Source organism: Nyctibius grandis, chromosome 2, assembly GCF_013368605.1.
Source record: "Nyctibius grandis isolate bNycGra1 chromosome 2, bNycGra1.pri, whole genome shotgun sequence".
Lineage (NCBI taxonomy): Eukaryota > Metazoa > Chordata > Aves > Nyctibiiformes > Nyctibiidae > Nyctibius > Nyctibius grandis.
This window is the reverse complement of record NC_090659.1, coordinates 19,866,998-19,894,264: the sequence shown is the minus strand read 5'-3', so window position 1 is coordinate 19,894,264 and position 27,267 is coordinate 19,866,998. Positions and strand designations below refer to the sequence as shown.

General features: G+C 39.2%; 1 protein-coding gene across 2 annotated transcripts; it reads right to left on the bottom strand.

The window, feature by feature from the left end:
* Positions 1-2,955: 2,955 nt before the first annotated feature.
* On the bottom strand, positions 2,956-25,837 carry IFNAR1 (interferon alpha and beta receptor subunit 1). 2 transcript variants are annotated; one of them, XM_068424925.1, is made up of 11 exons: positions 25,705-25,837; positions 18,241-18,361; positions 15,896-16,086; positions 15,035-15,192; positions 13,706-13,853; positions 12,626-12,740; positions 11,586-11,785; positions 10,202-10,356; positions 9,156-9,309; positions 6,063-6,217; positions 2,956-4,640 (listed from the first exon to the last, which is right to left on the bottom strand). In XM_068424925.1, the coding sequence occupies exons 1-11, from the start codon at positions 25,796-25,798 to the stop codon at positions 4,413-4,415; spliced, it is 1,719 nt and encodes a 572-aa protein (XP_068281026.1). In that variant the 5' UTR covers positions 25,799-25,837; the 3' UTR covers positions 2,956-4,412. The 2 variants fall into 2 exon arrangements, with proteins under 2 accessions (XP_068281026.1, XP_068281027.1); XM_068424926.1 differs by having other exon boundaries at positions 6,063-6,190.
* Positions 25,838-27,267: the final 1,430 nt, after the last annotated feature.

Here is a 27,267-nt window from a genome sequence, read left to right as displayed (position 1 = left end):
GCCTTGACAGAGCATCTATAAAAAAAGAACAGAATAGAAAGTGCCTTAGTTCACGTCTTAAATGCTTTGCAATACTGTCCAAAAAGAGAGAACCACAGTATCACAGAAGGGTTGAGGTTGGAAGGCACCTCTGGAGGGCATCTGCTCCAGCCCCTCTGCTCAAGCAGGGCCACCCAGAGCTGGTTGCCCAGGACCGTGTCCAGACAGCTTTTGAGTATCTCCAAGGATGGAGACTCCACAACCTCCCTGGGCAACCTGTGCCAGTGCTCAGTCATCCTCACGGTGAAAAAAAAGTGTTTCCTGATGTTCCGAGGAAACCTCCTGTGTTTCAGTCTCTGCCCACTGCCTCTGGTCCTGTCACTGGGCACCACAGGAAAGAGCCTGGCTCTGTCCTCTTTGCACCCTCCCTTCAGGTATTTATATACATTGATGAGATCCCCTGAGCCTTCTCTTCTCCAGGCTGAACAGTCCCAGCTCTCTCAGCTGTTCCTCATAGAAAAGATGCTCCAGTCCCTTCATCACCTTCATGACCCTTCTCTGGGCTCTCTCCAGTGTGTCCATGTCTCTCTTGTACTGAGGAGCCCAGAACTGGACACAGCACTCCAGCTGTGGCCTCACCAGTGCTGAATAAAGGTAGATCATTAAAATAATCAACCCCTAAGAAAGGCATATATGCCCCAAGACTTACCTACATTTCCTCATTTACATCAGATGCTCCATTACCATAGTACTACCTATGAATTTCATCTTAAGGGAAAATCATCACTGGCATGCATTCAAAAAACCCTTTTACTGACAGGAAGAATAGAACATAGCCATCTACCATAATTCCTCCTCTGCAGATCTCCTCTGCTTCCCCTTATCCAAAAGACACTGAAATTCCTAGTAATGTGAGAAATAATCCTACTGTCATGCATCTTCAGATTTTTTTCTTTGAAATAAAGTCCCAATGTCAAACAGCAGTAAATAACACTTACAAATACGCCAAGTGCCTCAGTACAAAGTACACACAAGTGCTAATGGCACCGCACAATTATCATTCAGTAAAGCATCCCTACAAAAATGATCCAATATCCCATAAAGATTTACCACCAAAGGGGTTTTCTACTGACTTGGTTTTTATCTGTATGTTCTTACCCAGCTTTCAACATCAAGCATATGATTCTGAAAGAATATATGTAAAAACAATCCCAATAACAGAATCCATTCCAAAAGCAGAAGTCATGGGAAAGTCACAGCATGCGTGACTCAACGTGCAAAATCATTACCAGATGCTGGTTTCCTTTCAACTAACAATGCCATGACAGGAAACTTCTGCTTCATCAGCCCTCTCCACACCAAGTCTGAAAGCTGATTATACTGCACCTATTCCACAATATCAACACTGGCTAAGTGCTTCTAGTTGCAGAAATACTGGGTTTGATTAACTTGCTTGTGATTTTTACCATCAATACTGACAAATCCAACTCTACATTGTCCAGCTGAAAGTATTCAATTATTAATAGGGCTGTATCCGATCCCACTGAGTAATTTCAGTGGAGAGAGTCAAATATAGTTCCTTCTCAGACTTCTTCCATACCAAATAATAAAGATTAGCTTTCTATTGTTAGAAATATTTTGAACAAGGTAGAAGAAAACACTTCAAGGGTCTTATTCTTTAGAAAGACTTTGGAAACTGAAATAAGACATTTAAACAAAGTTCCTTTATACACTGTAATAAACTGCTCTTAGAAGCCGAACTGTAAAAGTTCTGTCAAATTATTTTTCTGCTATTTCTGGATACATCTGAAACATATCACAATGAGATTGCCTCAGGTATTTAGGAACTTAATTTTTCCAGTTTAAGTATTAAGAGATTGTATAAATAGAATTAGTATTTCCATCTTACAGTTCTGGTTTTGCTTCTTCTGGCAACACTGAAATGAACTGATACAAGATTTTCTGTAACCCATCTTAAAATCAAGCTTCAAGCACACATATATATTCATTACCACTCATTTGGTTCTACATTCTGAAGAAAAATGTGGATTGCCTGCAAATTATGAATTCTGCCTATTTCATAAACGTTCACTGTAGACTGCTTTGCCACCATTTGAAATCTGACAGTGAAATCCTTCACATTAAATAGCTTTCTTCCAGAGTGCTGAAACTCCAGGAGGCAAATAAAATGTTGTGTCACAGAACACAGTTATCAAAATAATAACCCATAGTTAGCTGCTGACATATCAGATGAAACATTTTCCCTAGATGAGGAAGAAAAAAACCAAACAAAACACCAAAACCACCACACCTTACTTCAGTAAACATGTTTAGAACAGCTTCACTTTTGAAAATCCCCAAAATGAAAATATGTCCCCAAATTCTACTGTAGAAGTAGGTCACAAGTAAGAAAAATACACTGAAATTGAAGTTGTCCAGGAGAAAAAAAACATCCACGAGGGCCAGCTACAGTGTAAATCACTAAGAGGAACAGTTGCATAAACAAGTTGCATCCTCACAGCAAACTTAGATTACACTGAGGAGACCACACAAATACAGACAACTTCATACCGTCTTTCGTTTAAGTATCTCGCAAGAATTCACAGACGGAAGCTATTTACAAAAGACCACAATGACTGCAATGCTCATGTCCAGTGTTCTCATTTTAAGCTGTTCTCATTTTAAGCCCCGATTCAGAAAATGAATTAGCACTTTCTTTCTGATTTGTCCAAATCATGCAACACTCCCAACGTAAGCCCTAATTAAGTTCATATATTATATTGTTCACATCGTGTTTTTTAGGAAGGACAATAACTGAAGACTCACGGGAGCTTCCCAAGTATCCATGGTGTAGCTTCAATGTCACTACGTCAAAAATATATGGAACCACGAAAGGGATAAGAAGTAAATGTGCAAAATTTATTATGTTCTTCAATGAACAGAGGGACATAAAATTTATAAAATTAGATTACATCTTCAAAATTAAAAAAAAATTATATAAAAACACCAACAGTTGCTTGTTACATAAACAACAGGCCACATGAAGCTCAAAACCAGTTTACTCTAAATCAATTCCTTCATAAAAAATATGCTGAAGAATTACTTCAGAAGAAAGTGGTATGCAAATGGAGAAACATTACTGCAGCATATCTTTATAATTTCTACAAAGAAAAGTCTGTTGGCAAAATGAGACTAAGCTGAAAAAGCTTTGAATGACAAGCATCCTCACCATTCTGTTAAAAGGCATTTTCTAAATTCAGCTTTGGTCCTTCCAATTACAGAAATAAGTTTCTTCCTTGTTAAAAGAGATTCACATTTCTAAATACAATTAAATTAGAAGTAAATATTTACCCTTCTGGTTATGTAGCCATAGGGGAAAAAAAATAATCAAGAATAACTTTCCAACCTGTAAGTCTCTCTCCCTTTTCCCTTTCCCTTTGGGGGCGGGTGGAAGGTGGGGGGGAGGTGGGGAGGGTTAATAGAGAGCGTTTGCCATCAGTTTAATAGCCAGCCCAGCTTTAAACCGTGACAGTGCCTCTTAACATGCCTTGTCCTTTAAAGCAACAGTATTCTTTAGTTTCTTCCTGCAGTGTACATCTGGCTTGGACATTTGTTGGTTTTTATCCTAAATACAGTGCAAAACAATTTGACCCAACTTCTATTTACAAAGAGCTTCCACTATGAAATTTTTCTTCATAATAAAGTGAAGTGAACCTCCTTCCTGCCTTTTCCCCTCCCCATATTTGCCCAGATTACTGAGTGCTGTGGGAAATGATCACCCTGATGCAGGGACACAGACACATGAACAAGCAAGTGGGCACTGGGAGCATCCCACAGCCATGGCCACAAGGAATTCTACAAGGAGGCTCAGAGGAGCTACCTCACTGAGGCTACTGTTGGTCTCTTTGCATCTTTTGCTCTGGACTTGCTGAGCCAAAAAGCACGGCCCCGAGGCCAGAAAAGTTCTTAAAATTGTATGCAGCATCAATTTCCTTCTGCCCGTGTAAACATTGTAAGATTCAATACTGGAATTTGCAGTTTCTGTCACAGTACACACTGGCATTCAAAACAAACCTCTAAGACAGCGAGAAACTCTTCTTGAGGAACAGAGTAGGCTTTCACTGAGGTTATCAGGTTCAAGTATATAAAGAGTACAGATCTGCTGCTCGTTACACAGATGGTATTCCTTTTATCATATGATGAAAAGTGAGTCAAAATGGTGTAAGGTACAAGGAGTCAATTGTGTTTTAACTTCAGTCAGCTTGCAGCAGAGAGGGTATGTAACTTTCCACTAACAAAGTGCAAATTCGGAAACCTGAAGACAAAGATCCCAAAGTCACACTGTCTTCCTTAGGCTGTGACTTTCATAATAAAAAAGTTTTAAGAAAATAAAATTCATATATGGGACTGGTAGCGTAATAAACACTTAAAAGTTATACTATTTCCTTTTCTAGCATTTCTTCTGACACTTTGCTCCCCGAAGCATCGTCATTGTTAGAATAATTTCCCGAATCTCGACTGCTCTGTTTAGAATGTTTGTAGTCTTTAAAATCAATTTGATTTACTTCTTCTGTGATGATAGTCTCAATTATACAACAATTTTCTATTGGTTCTTCTGTAGTTGACACATAAGGACTGCTTAAAAGCTGTCCTCCAAAACCCTGCAAAAAAAGAAGCAGAAAAGAAAGAGATGAACATTCATACGTAATACCTAAATAATGATTCTGCTTAGTACAAATCTGGTTTATTGTATTCAGTAGCATCATGAGGTTTTCTACCTATAATATGCCATTTGTTTCCCTAAGTTCACAAACTCAAAGTTAGGATGAAGCTGACTTGCATTCATATAATTGAACACTAAAGAATGACTAACATTAATCTTAACTCTTTTGCTGTGCTCGTAGTTGTCAATCAACTATATAATTGCAATATCTCATTGATTACAGCCTTATGAGGCCACACAAGAACTAAAGGAAAATCCTCATTTAGAACACACTCAAAGATCATGTGGTAGCACAGGAATCACAGGTGTGTTTGCAAAGTCTACAAATCATTATCAAGTTATAAAGCAAAGTCTGAAAGAAGAAAGAGAAAGTGAGCTGCTGCAGCAGGATACCAAGTCTTATACAGCTCTCAACAGTGCGCTGCTGTCTACATGCTTTAAATCTGTTCTCTGAAGTGGTCATTTATATCAAATCCATCACAAAAGGTTCTAAATAGGCATTGCATTAATTATGTTACCAGTATTCTACTGAACAACCAGCTAAAATCCTGCCTTACAAAAAAATTAAATTCAGATTAGCCCTTGTGAACTATGAGACTGGTTTTAAATCACAACTTTATTCAGAAAGCTTTGTATACTACATATCCTAGGAGCTCCAGTGAGATGATGACACCTGTTAGGAAGGCCATACGCTGCTCAACATCAATGTTCTACGAGACACAGAAGAAAGCACAGTGAAAAGTGGTTTGTGCTACATTTCAAAATATATGTACACTTACATGTTGCCCTGTTCATTCCAGAACAGGATCCCTACTAAGTACTACCTGTGCCAAGCTGAGCTGGAAATTGGACAACATCTGCCTTTTTAGAGACCATCCAGGCCGCTAAGTCAGGAGATGGTAGAAACATTTGCTGCCTGCTACACTAAAATTTCCTCTAAAAACTGGGCTTGCATTTGCACCTCCTCTGAGTTTTAAAGGATGGCAAAAAAGCTAGAGCATGCTCTTCCAGCTAATACAATGGGAAAACATTTCTGGTCTCACACAGCAGGGCAAAAGTACATTATCACATTGGGTAGACATGCGCACCCTCTGGAATGAGGATCATTAGCAACGCTTTTGCACAGATAGAAGAAAAACCACAAAAGTTACAATATTTGCTAAGCACAGAATTCTAGAAATTGATACTACCCATTTTTTTTCCCCCGTAAGAATTCCTGCAATTGGTTAAAACCTTATACAATAATCTTGGCATACCCATAAGACCACAGGATAACAGATAAACACTTTTCATAATATTTTCTTTCATTTTTCTAAAAATACATCTGCTTAATGAATGAGAAAAATATGTCTCATCTTACCTCTATGTTCAAAGGAGGCTGGCATGATGGAAAGAACACGTATTTGATTTTATTGTAGGCTTGATACAGGGCAAAAATGAGCGGCATAGCCAAAAGCAAGACAGCAACCAGGGCAGTTACAAATGTTGCTAAAATGATCAGAGGTAAAATTTTATCTAAAAAGTGAATAATGATGATCATTACAAAAATGATGCCATTTCAATATCTTAAATAATTTTATCAAACACACAGCACAAAAATATTTATCCAATACAAGAACAAAGGCATTTGCAGACAGGATCAGAACAAAGATCCAGTTATTCTCAATTATATGTCACTATTTGACAGCAGGACAAAAAGGCTGCACACAGACAGCTACCATGAAGCACTTGATGCATGTAAATCTGTTGCGCTATTGGTTGTGTACAGTGTCTAACCCCAAGGAACATAATATGTAATTGATGGAGCTCTCTCCTTTATGAAAAGGCAGAGATACAGGAGTAAGAATTCCCGTAGGCTATGGAATAAGAATGGGCAATTACGACAGTGAAGTTGGCCCATGGTTATTTAGCCAGCAAACTACTAGAGTGCCTACACTTGCAGGGTCTTCAGGAGCCCAAAAGCATCCAAACGGTTTCTTGGACAGGAAAGGAACTCCAATTGGAAGCTTCAGATGACTACAACACAGCCAATAGAGAGAAAAAGGATCTTCCAGTGAGCATCTATCCCTTTCAGATGTTTATTTAAGAAGAAATCAATCCTAAGGATATTCCAGTTATTTTCTACACTAGTAGTCTAGACATTAGCTCAGCACAAGACTTTGTCGGTACAGAAAGGCGAGATGAATTTCACTTTAATGCTCAAACATGGTGTCATCAACTTGAAGACGCCAAGCTGAGTGGTGCAATTGATTCGCTTGAGGGAAGGGACACCATCCAGAGGGACCCTGACAGGCTTGAGGACTGGGCCCATGCAAACGTCATGAAGCTCAACAAGGCCAGGCATAAGGTCCTGCACCTGGGCTGGGGCAATCCTCAGTTTCAGTACAGACTGGGGGATGAAGGGATTGAGAGCAGCCCTGAGGAGAAGGACTTGGGGTGATGGTTGATGAGAAGCTCAACATGAGCCGGCAATATGTGCTTGCAGCCAGAAAGCCAATCGTATCCCGGGCTTCATCAAAAGCAGCATGGCCAGCAGGTCGATGGAGGTGATTCTGGCCCTCTGCTCCATTCTCATGAGACCCCACCTGGAGTACTGCATCCAGCTCTGGGGTCCCCAGGAAAGACAGACATGGACCTGTTAGAGCAGGTCCAGAGTAGGGCCACAAAAATGGTCAGAGGGTTGGAACACCTCTCCTAGGATAAAAGGCTGAGAGAGTTGGGGTTGTTCAGCCTGGAGAAGGGAACACTCCAGGGGAGACCTTATTGCGGCCTTTCAATATCTGAAAGGGGCTTGTAGGACAGAGACACTTTTTACCAAAGCCTGTAGTGACAGGACAAGGGGCAACAGTTTTAAACAGAAAGAAAGTAGGTTTAGATTGGACATAAGGAAAAAATTCTTTACTGTGAGGGTGGTGAGACACTGGCACAGGTTGCCCAGAGAAGTTGTGGATGCCCCCTCCCTGGCAGTGTTCAAGGCCAGGTTGGATGGGGCTTTGAGCAACCTGGTCTGGTGAAAGATGTCCCTGCCCATGGCAGGGTGGTTGGACTAGATGATCTTTGAAGGTCCCTTCCAACCCAAACTACTCTGTAACTCTATGGTCCTGCATTCCTGCATTAACCCAGGAAATGTGGAAAACCTAACAGGCTAGGGCCAGTTCCAGGACTTAAGGTTGGGACCTTATGGTAGAAGGAGTTTACATGACAGAATCCAGCTTTTGATAGTAAAATACTGTAGTCAAAGAAACCTTTTATCTGTATAGGCATAAGATATTCAGTGCTTAAGTTCAAAAGTCTTGCAAGCTTCCTTCTCCCCTCCTCTCTTCTCCTTTGCAATGTATTCTCTGGCACTCTCTCTTAACAAACAAACTGAAGGGAGTTCGAACATACTAAAAATAATACATACCAGGAGATGCTTTACAAATAATCAAGATGAGACAATCAGGTCTTTTTATCTCTATTTCCTGTTAGTACAAATGATCAAAGAATGAAAGATTTCCACACTGGGATATGAGAACATATGGGAAGTATAGGGCACGATCTGCATGACTGCATCTCTCAATATTTAGTCTTGCATGTGCTGCTTGGTCTTAAATAGGGTCATTATAATAGAAAGATATGGGGAGGGCTAATAACTAACTAGTAAAATAAAGAATTTCTCTTACGAAGCTAAAAAAGTAACATTTGTTTCATTTTAGGCTTGATAAAGACAAAGCAGCAAGGACCACAATATAAAAAAGAATCCCAAGAGCTTAAGATGTGAGAAAGTAGCATTACTATTATTACATCTTCTTAGGTTTAATTCAGTTTGTATATTTAGTAATTTTTCTAGCGTTAGAGGCAGTTAATAAAAGATAATTGGCCAAACTAAATTCAACAGATAATTTGCTCTTATGCTCTGAGTAAGTGTAATCCATCTAGAAATGTATTCTCATTGTGCACAAAGGTGAGCTTTCAGCTACAGTAAGTCTGATGATTTGACTCCTCACACTTTACCACAGGATTTTTAAAAATTTAATTAATTCACAGAAGAATTAAGACAGCCTCAAGAATAAAATATTATTGAAAACGCAGCATTTAGTGATTCCTTGCACCCTCCTAAAAGTATCTTAAAAGTACTGGAAATTAAAGCTTGCCTATTAACAAGTCATTGTACAGAACTAATTTTAATTCACAATCATTACAGTTATTAATCTGAGATAATTTCTAAACTGAGTTGTGTCGTGTAATTTTTATCAGGTCAGAACAGAAGCAGTTTACTAGTCTAGCTACAGGAGAGAACACAGAGCAGCAAAGTGACAGGCTGCTGATATGGATCTCTGCCCAACTAGGTGCTAACTCTGTGCGGCCATTCAGTCATGCTGCAAATATTTTTTAACTAATGAGACCAGCAAAGGCCTATGAAGGGTTAACAATTTTACTTCCAGAGGTGTAACAATTCTCAAGCTTTTCCTACCTCCAGGTGTTTTGATGCATTCCTCTTTGCTGAAATGACTGCTTTTGTTGTAAAATTTTGAGAACGCTTGTACTTTTAAACAGTACAAAGTCGAGGGTGTTAGATCAGAGACTGTTCCTATTGTCTGTTTTATCTCTTTCATTTTTATTTCCTCCTGAAAAAGAAAAATAGGAAGAATAAGATGCACATAAATAGTACAACAGTCACTCAAATAGATTAGAATTTTGTCCTCTGCTGAAGAAGTAATTCTGTAAGAAGTTAGACACCATTCCGCATTGGGATTAAATAAAATAAAAGAAACCACACAACCCTCTAAGAAAGCACATTCAGGAAACACTTATTGGCAAAACCCAACTGCTTTCACCATACTGAAATTTTACAATACAAAGCTGTGCACAAAATGAAACTTCTTCCTGTTGCAGTTTGTTTTCTTCTCTTCTTCCACGCATTTACACATGCACATTTACTGATCACTGTAAAATATTTTACTATAAGAAGCATTTACAGAATACAGAAAGATACATTAACATGTGAGCTAAAAGTATGCAAGACTGCATTGTTTTATGATATATATAGCTATAACACTGTAAATACAGAAAGAAAAGAATTTGAGGAGCTGGAAACTACATTACTTAAGACAGTGCACAGAGTCACGTTACGCTCTTACGGTATGAGAAAGATGGCATCACAAGAACCCTACAACCTCTATTCAAAAGTGAACCATTTAGCAGCTTGTACAAAGCTCAGTGCAATTCTGCAAATCATTACATATAGCCACATTAATGGAAAAAGAGTAAAGTCTCAATTACTTTGTGATAAAAGTTGTCTTGACCAGATTTTTAAAAGAATCTTTCAGGAAAAAAAAAAACCACAAAAACCACAAAACAAACAAACAAACAAAAAAAAAACAAACCCAAATTGACTGCGTGATTGACACACCATGTATGTGCCTCTTTTGAAAATAAGTTTCTTGAGGAGAACTCAAACTTAGTATTTAAGTCATAACAAATTTTATATACTGTTTTAAGTATTTAACTACTTCATACCTCATTATTTGATGAATTCTTCCAATACAAAACCCGGTAAGACCAGTCATAATAGTCCCTCATGAATTCACTCTCAGATCCTCCTGGAGGAGAAATCTGGATATGGAGCAAAAGATCACTGATGTCCACCTTTACATCAGGAGGGCCAATTTCATCTTAAGACATTAAAAAAAAAAGTTAACAATGAGACTGAAAGAATAAAAATATTGCATAAAATACTGTAAATTAAATCCATGACAATTTTTGAGAAACATATACTTAAAAGTCTAACTTGACTAATAGCTTTATTCAGAATCTTGAGTCCTGAAAAATCTTTCAATTATTTTCTCTTTCCACATTCATATGTTGCTTCTGCAAGTTTCACTGACATGAAATACACAGATGGTGGGATTAACTCTGTGCAAGTCAAAGCAACTACTGAACACTTCTTAATCTCATCAGGATATGGGCCCTCTTTTCCACATACACCCTCTTTCACAGTTATAGTACCGTTGAAAAGTGAAAAGCATTAGTTTTTGTTCTCTTCTGTTGAATTATTTACCTAGGTCATTGTTATCTTATTAAAGAATTATCTAATTAACAAGAGCTTGGACAAGGGAAAGCTGACATACAGAATAGATATTGACTCCATCTTCAATATGGAACGCAACAGAATATTACCCTACATATTAGATAAACATTTCTTGACATTTATGATTGATAAGTTTTTTGAAGTCAAACATTTTTGTAAGGTCACATTTCTCACAAAATCAAAAAAGTGCAACAAAGATAAAAATTACTATAATTTCAGTCTGGAGAGTGTTACATATTTTTGACTTAGATGCCACTATCATTTAAGACTGCTTTTTGATGAAGCTCTTCAGAGTTGTATGTCAATGGTTGCATAATACTGCTTCAGCACAAAATTCAGGGGTGCACTATGCAGGGGCAGAGAGAAAGAAGGAGATGAGAGTACATGCACAAGGAAATAGAGGCAGTGGATTCCAAAGTTATTTCACTTTGGCATTGTTTTTCTGAGATATCAAGAAGTGCTCCCTGTCAATAGCAAAAGGCAGACTAGGGATATTTCTAGTACAATCTCACACAGTGATTAATGTAGTATACAGTGAGATTATAAAATGCCATACAATGCTTTGTGGTTTAATTTTGTAAAGCAAATGATAAATATATCCACTAAACATAGTGAAATACTGGCTGTGCTGAATAGCTAAGAGACTATGGAAAAACTCCTGTTTGACTTGATGAGGCCAGGATTCCCAACACAGTTTCTGTAGGGGAAACTATGTATCCAGTTTCATAAATCTAGCAAGTTTCTTTTTGCAAATAATAGCATTAGGTACAAGCTTGTTGAGAAATGAAAATTTAAGAAAACACATTTGCTTACTTGTTACCAGAGGATTTACTTCTATTTCATCAGACAAACATGATCTGTTATATTCACTCATGGCCTGAACACGGAGATAATAACATCCAGAAGAAGTGATGATAGATGAGAAATTGCATTGTGTATTAGTGATGTTTTCACATCCGGGTACACTGAGCCAGTTCACTGAGCGTTTATCAGGAAATGTCTTTAGATACCCACTGCAAGAGATATTTTAATAGGTTTTGCTGTGAGGCCCTTGAACTCTAAAAAAAAAAAAAAAAGCACGTTCACTTGTGCTATTTTTTATTTTTGGAAGAGCGGGCCTCTTAGAAATTTCTCACATTCAGAATACTGTTTTTTCATTTCTACCGGAAACAACGAAGTGAACTGGATCAGGAAATACAAATTAGTGCTTTAATCAAGCCTCAATAGAAAAATTATATATTGGTTTTAGAAATTTTTAAAATCCAAATTAAGATTTTTCATATAGTTTGTTAAGTCGATTATTTTTCTGTCATGCCAAAGGAATTCCAAAAGAATACTAGAGATATCTCTCCTCTTCATTTAGATGTTGGCCACAATATTTGTGCAACAATTAGATATCAAGATACAGGTTTATGGGCATGATGGGGTTTTTTTTCCATGTTGGGATCTGACCAGAAGTAATCAAATAGGTTGACAATTGAAACCTCGAAAACTTGCATTTTTGCTCCCTTCTAGTCATCTAATTTGTTCATATTTAAACAGATACAAAGCAATACAAACTTCATGTATTTTAAAAATGTTACTTAGCATATATTTAGTAGTCCATTCCATCAGGTATTTTACACTCTTAAAACAAGCCTAGAATCCCGAAATTCTAGGACATGATGTTATATGCAATCCTTTTAACAGCCACACTGTGTCCAGATGAGGTACCCAATGTTTCAATGAATACATTAAGCCACTTTTGCCAAGTATTTCACTTTAGCTTCTAATAACTATTTGCAAAATACAATGGATGGCATTTAGAATGACGTAACCTGTTTAAACAGAGATATGGAAATCATTTAACTCACGTGAGATACTGTACATTGTAGCTCACATGCTGTTTATACTGATTATTCCAATGCAGATGAAATTTCATATCCAAAGCAAGAACACTCACATTTGTTGCACAGAGTAGGTCACTCACTGCTCAAAGTGAAAAGAAAAGGAAACCCACAGTTACTGAAAAGCTTTATATTATGTACAGCAATTTCTCAATAAATGGGCATTTCTCATGTAAATGGTCATGGTACACTTTCAATAATTAAAAATTGTTTAATTATAAAGATGGCAAATCAAAGTCTGTGATATATACAAAGTCTGTGTATATGTATATATACATATTTAGCCTTTTGTAAAAAAATCAGTTAAAAATCAATTCAGAAAAAAATGAAGTACAGAAATGTTGAAATGAGTAGAAATAAACTGGTTCAGCAATAACTCGATGAGAAAAATGCGTAAAATATACACGCATAAACATAAAGTAATTTTGATGTACCATCCGTTCAATCTAATGTTTGACTTTCTACATTCCTACGCTGTTATTTTTTTTTCCTGAAATAAACATTTAAAAGTACTTAAACTGACACCTGAACAGCATACAAAAGAATTTAAATTTAGACGTGCAAAACAAGCAACTGGTGGCAAGCTGGCACTAAGCCATTCTTCAGAATCTGTAATAACAAATTCACCAAGGCTTGCATAAAAACAATATTTTTTTAAGCTTAGCTCAACTTTATATGCATTTATTTAGTGCCAAATGTACAAAAGGCTTTTGTTTTGCCTACATACACACCCCTCTCCTCCTGATTCAAAGTCACCAAAGTCACCACTTTCCAAAATACAGAAAGTAGTTTTTGCAGTCCAAATTAACGGACAGAATTTGCCTCAGAGCAAAAATCTTTTTTGTACTGCTAAAACTCTAATATTGATAGGTGACATATTTTATATTGATTTAAAATAGAAAATGTACATAGCTATCAAGATTGCTGTTATACCAAAATGAGCAGCAACTTGGCACTTCTGCATATTTCTGTTGCTTTAGAACAATTTATTTTCCAACAGTTTAAACTTGAGTAATCATTTTAAGATAAAACAATTCTACTCTGTACCTTTATGGGTAGTTTTTACACAATTAATGGGACTGAATAAGCCTTCTTGTGATTCCGAAGTAAGAATTGCTCGAACTTTCAAACAATAGGTAGTGTCTGGTGCAAGATCATCAATTACGTCAGTAGGAAAAATACTTCGATTTCTGAACTGTAAGAAACAATTGCAAACAGCATATGAAAATAACTGTTCTTCCTGATGAGCCGATTTTTTAAAGTATCTTTTTCCTTCCTTAGGTTTCAGCCCATTTATATAATATGCCATCAGAAATGCTAAAATAGGGAATGAAGGACAATATATGAGCTGAATAAATCCTAAAGGGAAGTTTCCAACTCAGCCACGTGATTGAAACGACAGAACATGTCGTGCTCCTTTAACACGTGAAAGTGGGGAGGGATTGTGGCACTGCTCTACATGACGCATAACTCACCACACAAATATTCAAGCTCATACTCAGAAGAGAAATAGTACACTTCTGTCCGTCCGTTTATTGAACAAACACTTCCGCCGCCTCCCCCTCCTGCTGTCTCCCTGCTTTTGGTTTACCAGACTTTTCAGTGACTGACCTTTGTACACAGATTGTACTTAACTTAAAGCTTTTTTTTCCCCTTTGATGTGTAATGATTATGACTAGGTCTTCCAAATGAACACAGATATCTCTTCAATTCCTACCCTAATCTAGTTGGCGCCCATTCCCCTAAAAGGATAAAAAAAGAAAGACTGTTTCTAGATTGGTGTTTACAGAATAGCTATATCTGCTGTGCAAGACACACATCATGGCATGGAAACTAGTTCACAATTACAGGACCTCAAAAGAATCCCTAACCCCCACCAACCTACAGTATAAAACCAAAGAACTTAGTTAATGACACAGGACAGTGTACTGACAGCTGTAGTCAAACTATACGGTCTCAGCAAGATCAGGTTAGCCTTTTACCTCTCCCCTCCCCTATACCTGTGCCTTACTGTAAATGCTTCTTCCCACTGCCTTGAATTCTTTGCCCTCCCTGTTCTTGCTGGCTGAGGGTGGCTCCTGCTCCAACACATCTGAGATGGTTTCACCTTCTTCCTCATGCATTGGAAAGTGGCTCCAGTATTTAACAGAAATATAAAACTCTTACAACAAAATTTCTAATACAATCCTCTAGTGAAAACAAAGCCAAAAAGACCCAAGAAAACACCCCCTCCCAACTTTTAAACAGCACAGCAACAGTTACATACAGTTACATAATGAAATAATTCCACTTTAGAACATTAAGCAATTAAAGTACATCTCTGACAGTTATGTTAAGGTTAAAAAGTAAAAAAAAAAAAAGAAAAAGTGATCATACCTCTGCATTTGACGAATTTTCCCAGATAACTAGAGTATATTTAAAAAGTGTATCAGCTAGCCACATTTTTCGGACCTGATTGGCTTCTGGAGGAGAAACCTTAATTTTTATGACTCCGTTTGTGGACTGCAACTGTACTCCTGGGGGACCGATCTGAGCTGCAAATATTAAAAAGAAAAAAAGCCAAGCATGACTATTTAAAGAAAACACACCAAAATAAGTCATTTACATTAATAAAACCAGAGTAACTGACTATAGTATCTTATTTTTAATTCTTTTGAGGCAGTAACAAGATCACAGTAATTGTCTATAGGATCTTAGTTTTCATGAGTCTCAGGCAGTATCTAACAGAAATCTAACCTAACAACCAACCACTGTTACCTGGTTCTAAAAGCAGCAGAGTTACAATGCAATATTACTAGTGACTGTCTTCCAGAATCTGCAGTGAAAATCTGTGTAAGTTATTCTAAAACATGCAAGGCAAGAAACCCAGTTCAAACAAATCAGTTCAACATTGAGGGAAGGCTTCAGTACCATACTATACTGTAACTACTAAAAAGTCACAAAGTCAGGAGAAAACTTCCAGAGAAGTCCACTGTCAAAAAGGATTTTTCTGAAATCTAGAAAAATACAGTGACAGAAAATTCTGTCAGAAAAACAGCATCACTTAGAATACCTTCTCCTTTCCAGAAAGGAGAGAATCTAACATTCCATGACCTGCAAATACCTTATATTACTTTAAGGCTGAGAAAACCACTAGCTCATGTTGTTATAAGCAATGGAAATCACATGCATTTTTTCCACAATAATGGGCTGAGGGACACTTAACAAAAATGTTAGTTACATATATGGAGCTCATACCTATAAAATACGGAATCATTTCAAAAATGCTAGACCATGGAGACACTTCTTCCCTTCTTTCAGCCCTTATACGCACATGATGTGTATCATAGTATTTGGTTATTGCTGAGGAAAAGTCACATTCCGTGAGAGTAACATTTTGACACCCATGCAACTCCTTCCATTCTGTTTCATCTGTCTCATCTTCAAACCTGTAAGAAATAAAACCAATACATAATTTAAGGCTTGAGATTCTTTTTCCTTTTCTTCTTGTTGCTAATAAATGTCACATCATTTCATGCTGTTTTATCACCAGCACCAGTGTAATCAGTGTTATCTACTTAGTTACCCTGGAATTTATATCACCATGTAATTCATTAATTTAGCCTCATTACTAAAGGGTAACTATCAGTCTGCAAAGTCTGGTACCAGTTTGCTTTATTCACCACGTAAACACAGTGTCAGGAAACAGCATCAAAGAACTGTATGAGAAAGAACTCATATATGTATGAGTACAAGTTGGGGACAGAGCTGTTGGAGACCAGCGTAGGGGAAAGGGACCTGGGGGTCCTACTGGACAGCAGGATGACCATGAGCCAGCAGTGTGCCCTTGTGGCCAAGAAGGCCAATGGCATCCTGGGGTGTATTAGAAGGGGTGTGGTTAGCAGGTCAAGAGAGGTTCTCCTCCCCCTCTACTCTGCCCTGGTGAGGCCGCATCTGGAATATTGTGTCCAGTTCTGGGCCCCTCAGTTCAAAAAGGACAGGGAACTGCTAGAGAGAGTCCAGCGCAGAGCCACGAAGATGATTAAGGGAGTGGAACATCTCCCTTATGAGGAGAGGCTGAGGGAGCTGGGTCTCTTTAGCTTAGAGAAGAGGAGACTGAGGGGTGACCTCATTAATGTTTATAAATATGTAAAGGGCAAGTGTCATGAGGATGGAGCCAGGCTCTTCTCAGTGACATCCCTTGACAGGACAAGGGGCAATGGGTGCAAGCTGGAACACAGGAGGTTCCACTTAAATATGAGGAAAAACTTCTTTACTGTAAGGGTAACCGAACACTGGAACAGGCTGCCCAGAGAGGTTGTGGAGTCTCCTTCTCTGGAGACATTCAAAACCCGCCTGGACGCGTTCCTGTGTGATATGGTCTAGGCAATCCTGCTCCGGCAGGGGGATTGGACTAGATGATCTTTCGAGGTCCCTTCCAATCCCTAACATTCTGTGATTCTGTGAACTGTCAAAATCCAGAATATCTTTAGTACACAGTCCTAGTCTGGCAATGATTTTTGTAATTCACTGGAAGAAATTTAAAAGTCTTGATGGCAAGAAGTGCTTAAAAGAGCATAAAAGCAGAAAAAAAACCCCCAATTCTAACATTAGCAAGAAATGCAGATTAGGGGAAAAGAAAAACACAAAGGAGAAAACTGGAGTTCAGCAATAAGCGTTGGAATAATTAGCTTTACAGAAGCTATTTTTCTTGTGAGTTAACAGACATCCATACATTATTTAAGAGACATTTCATATAGAGATTAAAAATGTCCTGACCAAAAAAAAAAAAAAAAAAGGCAGAGACTTAAAGCAGTAATTGTTTATCCTCAACTCCTATCTTATCTTTCAGACTTGTATTATGTTTTTAAAATTAAACTATTTCAAAGCAGCTGTTTCACATCTATACATTGAAGAAGGCAAGCTATTTTTTTTAAAATCCAAAATCATACACTAGGAAATTCTAAAATCAAGAACTTCTTAAGTGATTTTATCTTAGAAGTGTTTTTTTTAATATTTAGTTGTCAGGAAAGTGCCACAAAATACCAAATGTATATGTATATGCAGACATAAGTATTGGCATATGAAAAAATTGAAGAAAACCAAGCAACCATTTAAGAACAAAAATTAAATAGTTTAATCTGGTGATTAAAATTTGCAGACGAGGAATCTGGATTCATAAACACTGACAAATTATTCAAAAGCTACACTGAAAATTTGCTCAAATTCTGTGTGTGCATGTGGCCACAATGTAGCTTAATTAAAAAAATAAAACAGAGAATAAAAAAAATCTAAATACTAAATTTCTAAGTATACCGGTTAATCTTCTCAAAAAATCATTCCAGTATTAAGCATTACTACCAAGTGTGCTCTGCATTTATATCCCTATTAGTGAACAATCTAATTTTACATATGCATTAGACAAATGAAGGACATTACTAGGATTCCACTTCAAGACTTAATCTTCTTGGCCTCTACTTTCTGGATTTCAAAAAGTCTCTAGAAGTTTTACATGGCAGAATCAAGAAGCATAGTAATTAATTAATATGGTCTACACAAATAAGCATCAGACATTTCTGGCTCAGAATCAAGTTACTACTCACCACCGATATTCTGCTGAAAATGTCACATTGGTATCATTCCCAGTGTAGCTCCACCTTAGAGTGAAATTTGTATTTACAACATAGACCTGAATATCCTGCGGACTCTTCAGATTAGTTTGGCCTACAAGAAAGTAACATAAAGGTATGTAAAGACTGCGATAAATAATTTGTACACAACTTAAGAAATAACCTTTATTAAAAAAAGAAGTAGAGAGTTATAGTGAAATGAAATAACAATAAACATAAGCGTTCAGAAAACCCCACACTACTCAAATGGCACTTCAATATATAGCTCAGGAGCATCAGGTAGCTCCTTTTCCTATTTGACTACACAGCTCTTTCCTCTGTGCTTAAAGTCTTTCTCCCCAAACACCTTTAAAAAAAGCACATACAGTTGTAACATTCAAGGCCTGTTCACTGTAATGGATTGATTATATGCAGTGTGAAATGCATTTAAACCAGTATTTTGTTGGCTGAATCCAACATCTGGGTCTCAGCTGCAAAGTGCTAGGGATTGACCCAGTGCTGTCATTTCACAGCTGCAGAACAGATTGAGCATAGCAGACTTGTTTTATGTCACGTGTCAATGTATTGGACATAAATCCTTTGTGGTGAAGCCTCACTAAGGCAGGATCTTGTATCTTGCTCATGGTAATCCAGTGTTTTCTTTTACACCAAGAACAGTTCATAAAACAACTTATGGAGGGTAAGGGCTAAGTCTCGGGACACGTACAAGAATGCCCATAACATCAAGGGAAGGACCAGACCAGGAGACAAGAAGGTTAACAGGCAGATTGCGAACAGGAGGGAAGCACACATGCTAGAATCATCTGCAGAATAACGCTCTCTCCTCTTTATTTTCCACCTTAAAAAAATAATTATTAAAAAAACCCCAACTGCCTCATAACTACCTTATATTCCACCTCCTAAAAAAGACTTCTTTACCATTAACTTTGAGATATGCAGAATCCTAGGTGTCCCATTTGGTATACAATCAGGTATGAGAGACAGATGACAGTAAAAATGCTGTGGGAGAAGGAATTATTCTGATACTTACAAAAACTGAAATTTATCTGACTATTTATAAGGTACATTTTGCTTTGAATTATTTCACACCAGTCTATGGCGCTACAAAGTTACAATCAGGGCTGAAAGTTTGGTCTGAAAGTTTTCTAGTACTAGAAACTAAACCAGACTGTGGCTTACAGAACAAAGGGAACAGTGTGAATGCACAGGGAATATGCATGAACTGAGGAAACCTCAGGCAGAAGTCACTAAAATTATACCCAAACCACCAACTAAGCAGTCATATGAAGATTTACAGAGCTTAAACTTCATCCAAGTCCTTCTGCCTGGTATGCTATACTAGGTATCCTTGACAACCCAGGCTATGTATAGCTTAGGCAACACACACCTCTGCCCTCTGATTAAGAATGGACTTTCAACACGTCAGGGAAAAAAAAAAATAAATCACCAAAATTGAAAAAAAAAAATAAAAAAATCACCACACACCTCTGACTTGACTTTCTATTTTAACCAGTTGTGTGTTACACTATTGATCACTTCCCAATGGCTACAACTTCTAAAAACATGTTAGTGACCATCAGTCTGAAATTGCTTTTTGATGTCAGTTTAATATTTTATTATATTAGAAAGAAATAAGAACAAATACATCCTATTTCACCTGAGCAATCAAAGTCTGTTCGCACATCTAATGGGTTACCCTGAAATTGATTTTAGAGTCGCTCTTCATTGCAAAAACTATTTCATATTTTACATGATGACCAAGTTCTCTATAAAGAGGAAATGTGTGTGGAAAAGCAATCTATAAACTGAAGTCTGCAAAACCCTTTTGGAGAATAGAGTGAAAGTGGTATCCACAGACTACCGACGTTTGGAAATAACTCCTGAAAGCACAAAACTTAAAAGGAAAATAATTCAATAAAACCTTGTGGATCCCACCACAGGATTTATTTCCACAATGCATGAATTTGTTACTCTTCTAAGCTGACAGACTAAGATAAGCCCAGAGAATGCCAAACCACATTTGATCATCAGAAAATAAGAAAGCAAAGGAAACAACTATTTTTTTCAGATATTTATCCAACAGATGGCTACAGTTCAGCCAAAAAGCTTATGATAACAAAGGCAGCTATTTCAGATTCTGGCAAATAATAGCAATTTTGAATATTTATATCCCTTCACAAAGAAAATACTCACTTCATGGGAAAACATTATTTTCACTTCATTTGAGAATGTTTACATTAATTTAAGAATAAAAAAAGCCAGGAACAAAAAAGTTCCACTACCTTTTAATAATAATTAAAAAAAAAAAAAGCACAACTCTGCTATTACCATAGTAAGTATAAGCCTGTCAGAGCCACCCAAAAAAAAGTTATAATTTGTTTGAAGAATACCATCACCTATGGTAATTGATAGATTGAATATTATAATCTTGCTTTGTAAAATTCATTGCTTTATGACCCAGTGGAAGATTGTCATACAGCTTAATACTTTCAATTTCAGTTCTAAAGAAACATTAACAGATTGACATCTTTCATGCGTAAAGTGCAGGGTAGTGTTTTCCCTGTAAATACATGTATCCACATATTTACAGAGACTTAAAAAATATCATTCATACACTCAACCTCTGTTTAAATATTTAATTGTAAAAGATCTTAATAAAGAGTTTGACAGAAAACCTGTTTCAAAACATCTTTTTGGAATGTAATTCAACTGCTGACATTTGAATAGCCTGCTAAAGCAGACAGAAAGCGAGATACAGTTTCCTCCATTCTCTAGCAACACACATACCAGGTTTAAAAACCAGCCATGGCAGTACTAAACAGAAGTCCTTACAACAGGAGATTCACAAAGTAGATCCTTCACCCTGAACAACATCGAACCTTGGAGTAAATCACAAGAAGGCAGGATTAGACAACATAGTATTAGCGGAGAACCACATTGCCTCTACACAGCTCCAACGCCAACAAAAATGCTACTATATGTTAAGACTATTACTTTTGTTTGCCTTGGGTATAAAATCATATATTCACTGCACTTCCAGGTATCTTACCCACATTTTCCATAACCTTAACTTAGACATAGCATGAAGCTTTACAATAATTCTTACTAGACCTTTTCCATTTGAGGTCAGGCAGGAAAAAGGAAGTCTGGAAGCAGAAACAAAATTGTTTCAAGATTCATGTTCTAAGCAGATATACTTTCTCAAGAAGTTACAAAAAACGTGCTGATGTAAGACATACACCTAATGTTTTAAGCCAGGCCAGCTTTTTCTAAAGCTGGTAAATACAACAAATAATCATATCCTCCTTCTGGATACAAACAATACTGTAAAAGTACAATTCTTCAGCCTGAAAAGGAGACCAAGGGGAGGATATTACAGATCTACAGACAGCTAATGAGTGGCATGGGGAATGCAGGTGGCAAAAGATTCTTTTGCTGTCTTTTTAACACAAAGCTGGAAGCATAAAAACAAGCACCACTCTTCTCTAAGCAAACAAATGAAACTGCTGCTTCACTGAACACTTAGTCAATCTGTGGAATTCCTTCCCCTAGGACTCTGTGAATGCTCAACTCTTACCTGGCTTATGAACTCAGTGTCAACTACAAAGTCCCAATGTTACAGACTGCTATAACACTACGTTGTGAAGTGTCACCATATACTTGCTTTTTTATTCTTTCCTACTCCACTACCAACTGCTGCTGTAGATGAAAACTGGACTAGACGGCATTTTGGCTTCATCTGGTATAAAACATAACAGCAAAAAATCCCCGAAAAAAACACAACACTCTCTGTAGATCTATCTCGAGCTTTATTAGGTACTTTCCTCCTTGCCCTGGTCAAAAAAACAGATTATTGCTTCAGAAATATCTCCCAGTCCTGACAGACAACCCTGATAATTCTAATTATCTTCACCAGGAAATCAAGTTTCTTATCCAAATTCAAATAACTACTTATTGAAGGTTCCAGGTCACAATTATGCTCTTTCATGTGTTCACTCCATGTCCTGTTGCAGGTAAAAAGAGGGATATACTCAGAGAGCCAACTATAATTTTATACTCTGAGGAATGTCTTTGGTTGTCATTTGTTAAAAGTTAATGATCACCAATTCACATTTTAACACTTCCTAACCATCCATTCATACATGGGAAGCACAAAAACTAGCTGGAAGAAACCATACAAGATCACCTGTATTTCACATTGGAGAAAGCAGGTGGCCAATTCTATGTACATCACCTGACGTTTGTGTAAAGAAGTCCTGTGGTTCCCACCACTGCATCATCGTATTTTTATGGGCCTCCGATCTCCCAAAATGTTTCTCTATCCTTACCATTACAGATTAGGGAAAGCTTTCAGTAAATCAAAAATAAAGAACTCCCACACCAGATTTCCTAGTAGATTCTGTTGGAGGTCTGGATCTTTGCAGAACAGGTACAAGTTTCCTCACAGCAAGGATGATTGCTTAGTTGTCATTCACAGTCCGTGAACAACAAAAGGTTTACAGACTGCAAACCCCAGAGTCTAACCTACGGTCTCCTCTAAGCACATTTAACCCATGTATGTACTTTTTGTCTCTGGATATTAAAGCACATTATTCTTTATATCAGACTTCTACATATTTGAAAACTATGTTAAACATGACTAACGATGAAGAGAAAACTGAATGGCAGCAACAATTCTTTTAGTTTTCCTTTTAAGCCAAATTTGCTAGCTTTCTGAATGACTTCTATTGTTCTCTTTTGCATTCTCTCCAAATGGTTGAACTTGCTTGAAACAGTGTACTTCAGAAAATCACAACACTCCAACCGAGATTAATAAATGGAAGTCAGGCTTACAAGACACATGACCTAACCTTTTCATTCTAATTAGGGCTGCTGTGCCCCAATACTTTTAGGGTTTTCTACAGCATAGCACTTAAAACTTCTACACATAAATTACAAGGCATTGTAACGTTGCATTTTTTTTTCCCCCGAACTGACCATCCTTTGTCATCCTCTATTTGCCTAAGTACACAGCCCTGCACATGTCCTTTTTCAATACCACTGTACTTTTTTCTGGAGTATTTCTCCAGCTTGTTGGGATACTTTTCGATTCTACTCCTGCTTTTCAAAACGATTGTGAGCTCCTACAAGTTATATGTGGATTTAATAAGCTTGCACTGTTCTATCACACAGGTTATTAGCAGGTGCCCACTTGATACATCCTTCCCTCTCGACAATGAACTGTAAGAAATTTTGATGAGCTGGAAAAATCATACTGAAAGAGTTTAACAAGGATTACTTTTTCCAGTATGCTTAAGCGATTAGTACACAACATAGATTCAAAAGCATATATATGCAGAAATTCAGGTTGATTTAACATGACATTTGTTCTCAATACTACAGACATGCATAGGTGATCCACCCATCCATCCTTTCACATAATACTTCCTAATTCCAGTTAAGTGTTTTCTGTTTACTTCCCTAAATTAATTTCTTAAATCTCAATGAACAGCAATCCAGGAATGAAAGAGTAAACTCAGTAACGTTTAATTACCGGAGAAATTTAATGATATAGCTAGAAACCAGATATGCAAAGTACTATCTAAAAATCAAGACTTCTTTCTGGTTTATTTTACTAATGATTAAAAGCCAGACATTTAAAATTAATTCATGTTTCTTCACTTAAAGCACAATGACACTTTGGTGCTGAGGACAACATTATAAAATTGTCATGGAAAGGAGTGATTAAAGAAAAGCTTTTAGTACAATTACCTATCTTCCTTCCCCATCAACTTTTAATAAACTAAAATAAATACAAACCTGTTCTAATAAATAAATATCACTACTTAATTTGTAATGTTTTATTTGATATATTCAATGAATGATAGTTGAAAATAATAAAGATTATATAACATTACAAAAGCCATTCAACAATGGAAGAAAGTAGTCTTGGCAAGACAGAAATATACTCCCTCAGGAAACAGTGAAGGGGAAATCCCGTGAGGAGTACATACTGGCTCGCTGCTTATCACATTAAGTACATGGTAGAACCAATGGAAACTTTAACTCAACTTTTTAGCACAGGAAGGAAAGGAGGCCTGTTATATGCCATACTTAAAATAAGAAAAAAAAAAAGGCACAATCAAACACACACCAGAAACAACCCTACTGTTATTGGTTCTGTGAGCAGAAAGGTGCTCTAGAGAACCAGGGAAAACTCTTACTGCAACAGCTTTTAGACAGGAGCAGCAGAGAGGAACTGCTGGTTTTGACAAGGCAGAAGGTGAGAGTTCACTGTAGCACAGCAATTACTTCTAATTCTAGAAGCAGTATATGGCACATTAGTCAATTGCTATAATATGTGTGGGTTAATCAAAGTAGCTGCATATATCACGATGCTTCCAGTTTGGGGCTGGAATTTGGGGCTGATGCACAAAGAATTCACCTACAAACCAAACAGCTGAAAGAAAACAAAGAAAGAGAAGAGGTGCCAGAGCTGTTTCTCTGCCTGAATCCTGCCATGAATGCGAAGTGTGGACCCCTGAAAACACCCTCTCTCTAGTCTTCTTTTGGGTATGCCAAAGTAGAGCAATACAATCTTACACAGAATTCAATAGCTGAGGTGGCATCAGAAGCAGTGTGCATGCCCATGGCTACAATATTTCCATTATCCAAACTAGCTTAGCCCATATATTCTCTGCTGCATGTCACTTTGCCCTGTAAATATGCAGGAAAGTAATTTACAGCTTATCTGGGCTGCACAATACCTCCCCCTTGAAAAAGGTTTTGTGCAATAGTTTTTTCCTGCTGCTTAAGGACGTAAGAAGAGGCACAGGCTACTATCCTGTGAGATAAAATCCTCATGCTGCAATTTTACTTCTCTCATTTCCTTATTTACACTTCAGGCTCTGTCAGGCTAGACTGAGACGCCTTTCGGTCAAACCAACACGATTCAAAAACTCCTTTGCCCCACACTTAAGCTACAGCCGCTACGATTCAGCGACAGCGGGAAAGCCTGAAGCAGACGAGATGAAGACAGCTACGCAGCTGTGGAGTAAAACCCAAGGCACTCCACGGAAACCGAGCCCCGCTCACCCACGCAGACACACCGATCCAGACCCGAGGCCTGGACACCTCTGCATCCCCGCAGCGGGCTCCGGGACCGCCTCCCCCTCACAGCGCCGCAGGCCGGGGCACGGGGCAGTCGCCGCAGGACCGAAGCGGGAGTGCCCGCGGCCGCACGCCTCGGCGAGGGGGGGGGGCTGTCGGGGGCACCCGTGCCGCGCCCCCCGCAGCAGGGCAGCAGCGGCACACGTCACGACCCACTCCCCGCGCTCCCCCTTGAGAACGGGCACCACACCCGCCTCCAGCCGCCGCTCGGGTGAGCTGAGGTGAGGTACCGTGCCCTGCCCTGCCCTGCCGTGCCATGCTATGCCATGCCCGCTCACCGGGCCCCACCTGCGCAGTGTGGGGGCAACACGACCAGGAGGCAGAACAGCAACACCACCACGGCCGCACGCCCCATGCCAGCCACCGCCGCTCCTCCATCCATCCGTCCCGCAGCGAAAGGGGCAGCCGCCCCGTTACCGGAACCCCCGGGCGGCGCATGCGCAGGCGGCCTCCGTACCGCCCCGCGGAGCCGGCGGCGGGGGCGGTGCGGGCTGCCGGGCGGGGTGGGGCAGGCAGTGTTGGCGGGCTGCCTGCGGGGGTTGGCGCTCGCCCGTCCTCGAAGCCTACGTGGAGCAACTTATTCCGGGAGACGGGTGCCCCCTCAGGCGTTTATTTCCCGGTGGCGGCAATGGGAGGTGCCGCTTAAGGAGGGAGAGGGAGGTTGGGCGCTCCGCGGCCGCGGAAAGCCCCGATAATTGCGCGTGTTCCCAAGTTCCGCCGCCCTTCCCGCCCCCGTCTGTGGCAGGGCGGCGGGTCGGGGCGCGCGCGCGGCCGTCAGGCGCGGGGCCGGTGCTGTTCGCGGCGGGCGCGCGGAGCTGTCCCTCACGGCCGGCTGAAGCAGCGGGGCGGGGGGCCGGGCCGCGGTGCGCGGGCAGAAGCGGCAGGCGGTGCTGGCCTGCCTGCGCCTCCCGGGTGGTGTCGGGGATCTCCCTCAGAGCGTCGCTTTATCGGGCGCAGGCACAGCTCTGTGTCCTTATCCGCGCGCAGCAGCCGCTGTGTCGCACGATGCGGCCCGAGTAGTGCAGGCCCATTTCGTTGGCTGACGGCCTGGTGCTGGCAGGGCAGATGCTTGGTGGTGTGGTGCTTGCAGTGAGCGGCAGGGTGCCCCCGGTACAAAAGACATGCGAAGAAGGGGGTGAGGGAGCCTTGCCTGGCGATAGCGTCCCAGAAGGGATGGGGGAAATCTTTTTCCTAGCCAGAACGCCAGCTACAGTGGGCAAAAAATGGGAGGGGGTGGGGGAGTGGTGAGAAATGAGCTGCAGTGAGAAAAAAGAAAACTTTTGATACCAGGCGGTTTAGTAAAAGCAAGCCTCAAAGCAGGCCCTAAAAGGCCTACTCCGTGTAACCTTCAGACAGAATAAACTTCTCTTTCAGAAATTTTCCTTTCAGCCACAATAACGGTACGTTCTGAAGCTAACGGCATGTTTTGAAGACAGGGTCTGCTTCTGGGACTGATAATACTTAGAGTTACAGTCATCACTGAGTCTTGCTTGCGCTTAGTCTTAGAGAATCCAGGGTTCAGTTCCTCACTAATTACAAAGGGCCAGACATAAGCAAGACTGTGAACAACATCTCTGTATTGTCTTAAATGACTTGATTCACAGCTCTGGCACCAGGAGTAGAGATAAATCCTGTAAGAACCAGAACAGGATCTTCTCCTTGGAGCCACCTGCCTGTGTCAACAGAAAGGCCTTGACCACGCTTGCGCAGAAGCGGGATTATACAGCGAACAGCATCACTATGGGGGGGTTACGACCACGAGAGCCCGTCCAAGACTCCTTCCTCAATTTAGTACGCGTGCGCAAAGACAATTACATAATATATTAGCATATGCATAAGGTTTCTTGGAAT